This window comes from Vitis riparia, chromosome 14, assembly GCF_004353265.1.
Source record: "Vitis riparia cultivar Riparia Gloire de Montpellier isolate 1030 chromosome 14, EGFV_Vit.rip_1.0, whole genome shotgun sequence".
NCBI lineage: Eukaryota > Viridiplantae > Streptophyta > Magnoliopsida > Vitales > Vitaceae > Vitis > Vitis riparia.
The window spans coordinates 27703490-27713182 of record NC_048444.1 but is presented as its reverse complement, the minus strand read 5'-3'; the positions used below and the strand labels follow the sequence as shown (position 1 = coordinate 27713182).

At 31.8% G+C, this 9693-nt stretch overlaps 1 protein-coding gene across 1 annotated transcript; it reads left to right on the top strand.

The window, feature by feature from the left end:
• Positions 1-217: 217 nt before the first annotated feature.
• LOC117929988 (UPF0481 protein At3g47200-like) lies at positions 218-1883 on the top strand. Its single transcript, XM_034850437.1, has 2 exons — positions 218-514; positions 551-1883. The coding sequence occupies exons 1-2, from the start codon at positions 312-314 to the stop codon at positions 1740-1742; spliced, it is 1395 nt and encodes a 464-aa protein (XP_034706328.1). The 5' UTR covers positions 218-311; the 3' UTR covers positions 1743-1883.
• The last annotated feature ends 7810 nt before the right edge of the window (positions 1884-9693 follow it).

Below are 9693 nucleotides of genomic sequence, written 5' to 3'. Positions count from 1 at the left end.
AATTTAATTGCTAAATATATATTTAATTTTTGAAGTTAATTGCTAAATATATATTTAATTTTTGAAGTTCCTAATTTCGAAATGTGACTTGGCGAGAATTTAAACTATTGACCTTCTACTAAGTCATTAACTTCTCAAATGTTTCGCCTAATTAAATAAAATATCTGACACGTCAATGTTCACTAACATCGTTCATTTATTTAGACCATTCATTTTGGTTGATTTTGAGGATAGTCATCGGCAGTAGACCTACATCTTCTGGACCAATCAGCATACCAACAGTGATTAGGCTAAGGTGGTGATCCAATTCCATGGAAGGGCAGCAAGAAAGGATTGGAGAGATAGAACCAGTTGGCGGCCAACCAAGCAGGAACAGTGGCCAAACTGGCCTCGAGCCTGAGCAGCATACGATTGACATTGATGAAATCAGTGATGGGGATTGGATTAAGTCTCTCAGAACGGCAGAAGAAAGCACTCAATGGCCAAGGACACCAAAGGTTCCTCAGATGCTGAGGGGGACCCAGGATTTCAAGAAATTCTACGAACCGAGGGTAATTTCAATCGGTCCTTACCACCATGGCAAGCCCGACCTTGGCCGAGTGGAAATGATCAAGCCTCCATGTGCCAAAAAATTCCTGGCTGATAGTAACCAGGACATCGAAGCTTTGTACACAAAAATTCGAAGTAATATCGAGACAGTGAAAAAGTGCTATGATTGTAGTAGTACAAAAAAGTATAATGATGTAAAACTCGCCAGGATGATGCTTCTGGATGGGTGTTTTTTACTATATTTCATCCGGGGAGGTGTGAGACAGTTTCTTAAAGTTCACGAAATAGTTTGTGTGGTGCAGGACTTGTTCTTGCTGGAGAACCAACTTCCCTATGGAGTCCTCAAGTTGATTTTTGAGGGAGCAAATTTCCAGGGTGGTCTACCAATGGAAAAGAATATAATAAAATTCGTCTCTGACATCGGAATGCCAGAAGGGTTGTCATCAGAAATACAGCTGAAAGAGGTGAACGAAGAGCCCTCTCATCTCCTCGACCTTTTGCGAAGTGCTCTCCTAGGCAGGTTCCACATGATTAGGAGTCAGCCCGAAAAAGAGCAGCAACCTAAGAAAAAAGGAAAGTCGTCGTCTCGAGGAGGAAAGTGGGGGCTCCGTTGGCCATGGAAAAAAGGCAAACAACGGGGCATTAGGCAGTCTTTTCGACACATCAAGGAGCTTAAAGCTGCCGGGATCTATCTCAAACCGAGTAGAACGTGTTTCTTGAGAGACGTTTCTTTCAAATCCTACTTCTTCTTTGGCCACCTGAAACTTCCCCCAATAACTATTGATGACTCCACGAAGACCAAGTTCTTGAACATGGTAGCCTATGAAATGTGTCCAGATGCCCCAGATGACTATACGGTCACTTCTTATATATGCTTCCTTTACGACCTCATTGATCATGCAGACGATGTCAAGGAGCTGAGATCTAGGCACATTCTCTACAACTGTCTTGGCAGCGATGAAGATGTGGCCCAAATTTTCAACGAGATCGGCAATGACTTGGTAGATCCCGAAATTTATGAAGATGTGAAAGCTCGTATTCAGAAACACTACGACAAGAGAGTCAATACTTGGATAGCTCAAGCCCTTCACAACCATTTCAGGTCTCCATGGACTGTCATGGCTTTCATTGCTGCTCTTTTGATACTATTTCTTACTGGGGTTCAGACCTACTACGCTCTTCCCGGTAATTAATATATATATCTTGGATTAATTATGACTGTGATGTGTTTTTATCTTGTTTGGTGTGTGTGATTAGAGAAATAAAGATGTTTATATTGTTAAGTTGTATCACTGGATTTCATGCATGCAATATTCCGAGTCTTTTCCTCCCCACATGAATTTGCTATAATTTATAATGTCTGTTTGAATTCACAATTTCCAGCTTGCTTTTTTCTGTTCTTTTTTATAGACCAGGATCATAGATAACACAACATCTACATAGAAAATTTTCAGTTAACAGTATGTGATTCCGTGGATGGGATGGGATTGAATTTACTCACACACTTTTTATCTAAGGAGAAAATTGTGGATAAAATCATAATTTTGATATATTTATAAATTGAGGGAGGGCTCTCTATTTTTTATTTTATATAAAAGACAAAAATGTCCTTTTTAAAGGTAATTTCATGTTTAATTTTGGATAAAAAGAAATTTCATAAATAAATACTACATTTTTTTAATGAAGTCTTCCAATCTTCATTGAAAGAATCTTCAAATTTTCAACTTCTTTTAAGGAATCTTCAAATACTCTTCAACTCTTCCAAAATTTTTTAATCTTCTTGGAATCTCTTTTAAGAGCTTTAGCACTTTTCTTTAACTTTTTGTCAAAATACACCACTAAAGGAAGTGGGAAGCGAAGGCATTTTTTATTTCACCATTGAACTTATTTGAAAAAAAAAAACCCACACACAGAGATTGAGTTAGAAATGAAAGTGGAGAAAAGAAAAGTACTCGACAGTTTTGCATACTGCTTGATAGCACTCGTTAAAATTGTTTATATCTCTGGCACTAAAATACATCTTGTAGCACTTAGCGATCAAAGCCTGTTTTTCCTCCTTACTTCTAATTTAGACATGAAGAGGTGACACAAACTTTGAGATATTCATTAATTCAACAAAGCATTCATCAAATGCTATACTGTTTGCTTTGATGGAGGGGCAAAGATGATGATACAAGCAGTTAGTTTCATGAAGGATGTGTCTATCTTTTGAATGGTTGGATATGATGATGTTATTGGAAAGTGTGTCAAAAATTATTTTTGAGTCAATTGAAAAATTATAGATAATCCTTAATACAAAATATTATTGTATTTGAGTTTTCTATTATTATAGTGGAAATATTATATTATATTAAACCCAAGGTGATTATTCAAATTTCTATGGTAATTTCTACAAGATTATAGATTATATTACAATAATCCATATAACTCAAATTAATATATGACATAAAAATTAATATAAATTAAAAACAATAATTTGGATTGTTCCTTCACTACTTAGGACTTTATGGCACTCTTCTTAATTTTCTTGTGGTTTTTTGTAAACCATATATCTGTATCTAATTAAAAATTTTAGGGAAAAATGGGTGAACATTTTTACGTTGCTCAGTAGGATGTCTTACACCCAAATGAGTTAAATATTCCGTCAATGCAATAGAATCCTATGCCAAAGTATAATATTCCATTTACATTATATTACATTAAATGAAATCTCCACCATACAAAATTAAGAGTATGCTTGACCGTGTTTTTATTCGAAGTGTTTTTAGTTTAAGTATTTTCTCAAAAAATATTTTTAAGAGAATTATCTATCAAGTGTTTTTTTTAAACATTACAAGTGATTTTCCAACATTATAAGTGATTTTTCAAAATTTTAAAAGTGTTTTCTAACTTTTTTCAATCATTTTTTTTATTTAAAAAAAAAACATTGTTCATGCTAAAACTGTTTTTAAAAAACACTACCAATCAAATTCTAAATAATCTAGATTGTCACTTTTTTATTTCAATTATATATATTATGTAAAATATTTCTAAATTTTTTATACAAAGAAATAAATTATTTAATATATTCAAACATACTATTAATGTTATTGAATTAATTGATATAAATCATTCTTCCAAATGTAAACATGACGCAAATTATTACACATAATCAAGCAATGTACTATCGTTTTTAGGTTTTCATAGAAAGATATGTATTCATATTTAAATACACTTCCCATTTGGAGTCTTTTTGAGGTAAATCTTTGTGTCTTTTATACTAAGGATCTCATTCTCTTAATTTATCATCTTCTTTTCATTTCTTATTTTCTTTTCACTTTATTTTTTTGCCATTTTCATGGTCTTTTCATTTTCATTTCTATTTCATATAACAATTTCTTTACTTTTCTTTCCATACAACCATGGAGGCAAAATGAATATGATATAATATCATTCTTGAAATCTAGAACTTGTGACATGCACACACTTCATCAATAAAACCCACAAAAAGTAACATGTGGGAAAAAAACCAATAGAATGATATAATATGATCACAACCCATCTTGTTTGGAAAGATAGATAAATCTAATTCATTTAGAAAAACAATGAAATATCTTTGCAAATAAATATTAATCCATACAAATTTCTCCTCATCTTGTTACAAAAAATGAGAAAGACAAATAAATAAGGCAAGAAAAACCAATATATCCAAAAATAAAATAAAAAAATTAAAAATAAAAAGGAAGTTAATTAAGATACTTATAACTTACAAAATAACATTGGAACTCAATAATTATAAATAATTTGAGTAATCTTAAAAAAAAAAAAAAACTCAAATAATGTAATTCTTCATAAAAATTATTAAGAAAATCAAGTTAATCTCAATTAGGACTCTGAAAGATTTCTAGTATAAATAAGATATAATAAGAGTAAAATCCTATTTTGTGTTCTTTGCTCTTCCAAAGCTCTTTTAGACATCCTCAACTAAAGCTCTTCCAAACATCTTCAACTAAAGTTCTTTCAAACATCTTCAATCAAAGCTTTGATACCACCTGTTATGCTAGTGGAAGTATTAATTTAAATGTATTAAATGAAGAACACATGAATAAAGCAGATCACACACAAAGATACATGAGGTTTAACGTGGTTTAGCCAATCATGACTATCTCCATAGATGAAAGATAACATTACATCATACAATAGAAAATATTGCAAATGACATAAATAGATACAATTATTGAGTCCTAAAACATCCCACTTTTCCCCACTCTTTATATCTTCACCCTAAATCATGAGTCTTTTTGCTCCACCAGGTGTCTGTCATGTTGGGAACCTTGAATCTCTTTGTTGCCAAGCCCTAGATTGTATAGATGCATGCAAACTACCCTAGGTCTTTAGATCTTATGCAATGGAAGCAAAAAAAAAAATAAAATTTTTAGCATTCTAGGATCCAAAGAAAAGTCGTTAGAAAACTTTACCTTTGATTTGAAAGTTCCCAAATCAATTCTACTTGGTGAAGGTGAATCCTGAACAGTCCTAAAAGTCTCATACACCTAAGATCTTCCTCCTAATGACTTGAACCATGATCTTGGCACTCCAAAATATGAGCTTTGGAATGGAGGAATCTTAGGCTCTCTCTTTGGAGGTGGAAGACATCTTTCACACCAAAAGTTATAGAAACCCTAACCCATGAGAAGGTATAGATTTATAGGGTTCCCCTTTAGGCTTATGTGACTTGAGTCCAAGGCTTAGATCACTTAATCTAACTTAAACAAGTCTTAATTTATTAATTAACCACATAGAGTCATCTAATTAATCAATTAGCCCAACCTAGATAACTTATTAACTATCCCTTATGCAACCTTGCATAATTACCAAAGCATCCTTATGCACAAGAGTGAACCTAGAGTCGATTCAATCTTTCTAAATTGTATCATAATGGTATGTGAGCTTAGTGTGGGGACCATTGGGACCCATAGGAGTATTGACTCTCTTAGAATCCAATTATGAAGTTGATTCAACATTCTACTAAAAAAATCAACTATATTCCAGTACTCTATGCAAACAACAACAAAGCGAAGCTTGGGTATGTGATCTACTATCCACTATATGTAGACTCCCTATGAGCTGGTGTCCATAATCTAACAAAGTAGTGTTATAACCTATCAAGATTACCTTTTTAATCCTTAAATTATAGATCCCATTTATCATGTGATCAATTAATATACTCTAGCTCCAAGAAGCATATGTCAAATTTCCACTAAAGAAAATGTTATGGTCATAGTCTTTTAGATCACATGTCCGTTGAATCACCCAAGGAGACACACTGTCTCAATCTCATAAGATATCATTGTGCTTCTATTGAGAATACCTATTGCCACCAACTTCTATCAATAATGACTCAATTTATAAGGATATATGACCACCTTAGGGTCTTAACTATAGGTTAAAACCTTTTATTGACTTTGACACAAACTCAATACCCTTTTAAGACTAAGAATCCATGTAGTATTGTAGCTTGATGAAGAATGACAATTGACAACCTTATGTCATAATTTACTATAAGTCTTGTCCAATGTGCATCACATATATTAGTGCACTCACCATAGGAAAACTATACCGACAATCAAAATAATTCATCCATCTAATTATGAGGTATTGCACTACAGTCTCAAATAGATTGCCCAAATCCATAAACCAACTGTGTGCAACTCATTACTTTGTAAGGAACCCATGACTTGAATTTTCTATACAACTCCTAAAACACACAAGTCATGTACAATGCAAGTGATGTGAGGTGTGTATTCTCAAATAATTTATTAATGCAAATAGGATAGAGAAAAACCAAGAAACATAAATATATTAAATTTGTAAATATATCTCAAACTGTTACATCATATCATGTTTTCTAGGGCTCAATCCTAGCATCTCACTCTTCCTCACATCTACACCTTGGTGAGCCCTCTTCCTCCGTAGGGTGTTTGTCACTTTTCCTCACATCTCTATTTACCACCTATGGTCATCACATCTCTATCTCTCTCCCATAATTTTTTCCTTTCATGACCTAAAACGTTTATAAAGATATTCCTATTAGTCTTCCTTATTCTATAAGAAATCTAATTACAATCATTTATAAACTTAGGAAATATTCTATATAATATCACTTTTACCAAAAGAAATATATTCCAATTAGAAATTCAAGACATCTCCAAACATGGTTTTTAAGTTTTTTCTTGTTTTTCTAATTATTTTTTATGATGGGGTTGTTGAAATCGAAGGAAACTAAAATGTAGTACATTGTTCTATGAGGGTTAGATGGGTTTTGAATTTTGATGATATTGAGATATTGTCGCACATGCATACTAAAAAGTATTGAGATATTGCATGGAAGGCATGAAGGCAGTCTTTCAATGCTACTCATCAATTCCTATAGGGCTAACTCAATTAAAGGGTAATAGTTGCACATCCTAACATTTTCCATGAAAGGACAATGTTTTAACTTTCTACTCATCTTGCCGCACATGCGTGTGAAAAAATATTGAGATATTGCATGGAAGGCATGAAGACAACCTTTCAATGCTGATACTCATCAATTGGAGGGCTAACTCAATTAAAGAACGATAACTGCACATCCTAACATTTTTCATGAAAGGACAATGTTTGAACTTTCTACTCATCTTGCTGCACATGGGTATGAGAAAGTAATGAGATATTGCATGGAAGGCATGAAGACAACCTTTCAATGCTGCTACTCATCAATTATTGGAGGGCTAACTCAATTAAAGGATGATAGCTGCACATCCTAACATTTTCCATGAAAGGACAATGTTTGAACTTTCTACTCATCTTGCTGCACATGGGTATGAGAAAGTAATGAGATATTGCATGGAAGGCATGAAGACAACCTTTCAATGCTGCTACTCATCAATTTCTGGAGGGCCAACTCAATTAAAGGGTGATAGCCGCACATCTTAACATTTTGGCCAACTAAATTAAAGGGCGATAACTGCACATCCTAACATTTTCCATGAAAGTACAATGTTTGAACTTTCTACTCATCTTGCCGCACATGCATACAAAAAAGTATTGAGATATTGCATAGAAGGCATGAAAACAACCTTTCAATGCTGCTACTCATCAATTCTTGAAGGGCCAACTCAATTAAAGGGTGACGGCTGCATATGATAACATTTTCCATGAAAGGACAATGCTTGAACTTTCTACTCATCTTGCTGCACATGAGTACGAAAAGTATTGAGATATTGCATGGAAGGCATAAAGACAACAAATGAGTGATTACATTATAAAAAAAAAATCCAACTTCCATGATTGAGGTAAATACATCGATATAAGATATATATATATCATTTTATTAGAGAGTATTATGAAAAGGGAATAATAATTAAAATTTATAAAATCTTAATACCAAATTATAAATATTTTTATCAAGTATATCAATTTTGAAGATTTTAGAAGGTTAAGAATACTATCTAGAAATACAAATCAAGTTTTAGTTTTTATGTTTGAGTAGTAAAGTCATAAAAAACTTCTATATCTTATTATGAGGAATCTCTATTCGGCCAAGTTCAAGTATTTATAAATAAGAAATTATGTAATATTGGAATAAGAGAGTGACAAAATGTAATAAATTTTTAATTCTTTCCACTTTTTTATCTCCTTTTATATAATTATTTGTATTCCACTTGGGCACAAATTGGCGCCAATCAAGAGAGAATTTTTTGTAGGATGAGCTCTTGGACATAAGTTCGTGATGTGTCAACATCTTGGAGGTCCATGCTTTCAATATATGTATTTATCTTGCCTCACATGTGTACAAAAAAGTATTGAGCTATTGCATAGAAGCCATGAAGGACAGTCTTTCAATGCTGCTATTCTTGGAGGGCCAACTTAAATAGAGGGTGATAGCTACAAACCCTGACATTGTCCCTGAATGGACAATAATTGCATCTGATTATAAGTATATCTTGGAATCTATCCAACATTTTCCTTGTGAAGTAATCCTTTCTAAGGGTATGTTTGTTTTCAGAAAATACTAAAAAAAATAAAAATAAAATCTTTTTATATTTGATTTTATAAAATAAAAATAAAAATGAAACAACGTAAAATTTATTTAAAATTATTAAAAAAATTGTATATCTTTAAAATTATTTCATCTTTAGATTAAAAAGTTAAATATGTACAAAAAAAGGTTTTGAGGTAATATATAAAATAATTCATTAATTTAAAATATTTTTTTCTTTCCTTCCATCTTTCCTTTCTATTTTTTTTGCCTGTATTTTTTTTTCTAACTTTTTGATACCAAATATAGCCTAAATAACCTACTAATTTGGTGTGTGTGTGTGTGTGTTTTTTTTTTTACTTAAATCTAAATAAAACTTAATTTAACTTAATTCCAAATATAACTTAATAGTATTAAGTATTAAGTTGTTTATTTTTTATTATTTTATTTCTATTAAATATTAAGCATTAATAAGGTAAGAGTTGTGTTTTGGTTATTTTAAAAAGTTATTTTTAGCATTAAATATGGCAACCATATTTAAATGGAATTAATTTCCAAGTTCATGGGGAATCCAATACTGTACACTGATATGGTAGTCCTCTTACTAGTTAATATGCGGTATTATAGCCTTGATTATTCGGAGGAGCAAAAGCCTAACTCCAATTACTTTATTACAAATTGATGAATACCAATCCAGAAGTTAGGAGACAATATTGCACAACAAACTAGTAAGTTAGGAGACAATATTGCACAACAAACTAGTAGCTAAATTGGTACTTAGCTAGTGGCCCCAACCGTACATATATCCTACATCCACAACTACGACAAAAGAAACATTAATATTTTATCTGTAACCTGTGAAAATGTGAATCTCAATAATGAACTACACCTAGAGGGGGGTGTCAATTTTGAAGATTTTAGAAGGTTAAAAATACTATCGAGAGATACAAATCAAGTTTTAGTTTTTATATTCTAGTAAAGTAGTAAAAAACTACTATATTTTATTATGAGGAATTTCTATTCGGCCAAGTTCAAGTATTTATAAATTAGAAATTATGTAATATTTGAATAAGAGTGATGTAATAAATTTTTAATTCTTTCCACTTTTTATGTCCTTTTATATAATTATTTGTATTCCACTTTCA

What these genes read in the sequence shown, in the direction of transcription:
- LOC117929988 (XM_034850437.1), top strand. Translation starts at nt 312, where the DNA reads ATGGAAGGGCAGCAAGAAAGGATTGGAGAGATAGAACCAGTTGGCGGC. An exon ending in AAGGTTCCTCAGATGCTGAG is followed by an intron (nt 515 to 550) that starts GGGGACCCAGGA and finishes CTACGAACCGAG; the next exon opens with GGTAATTTCAATCGGTCCTT.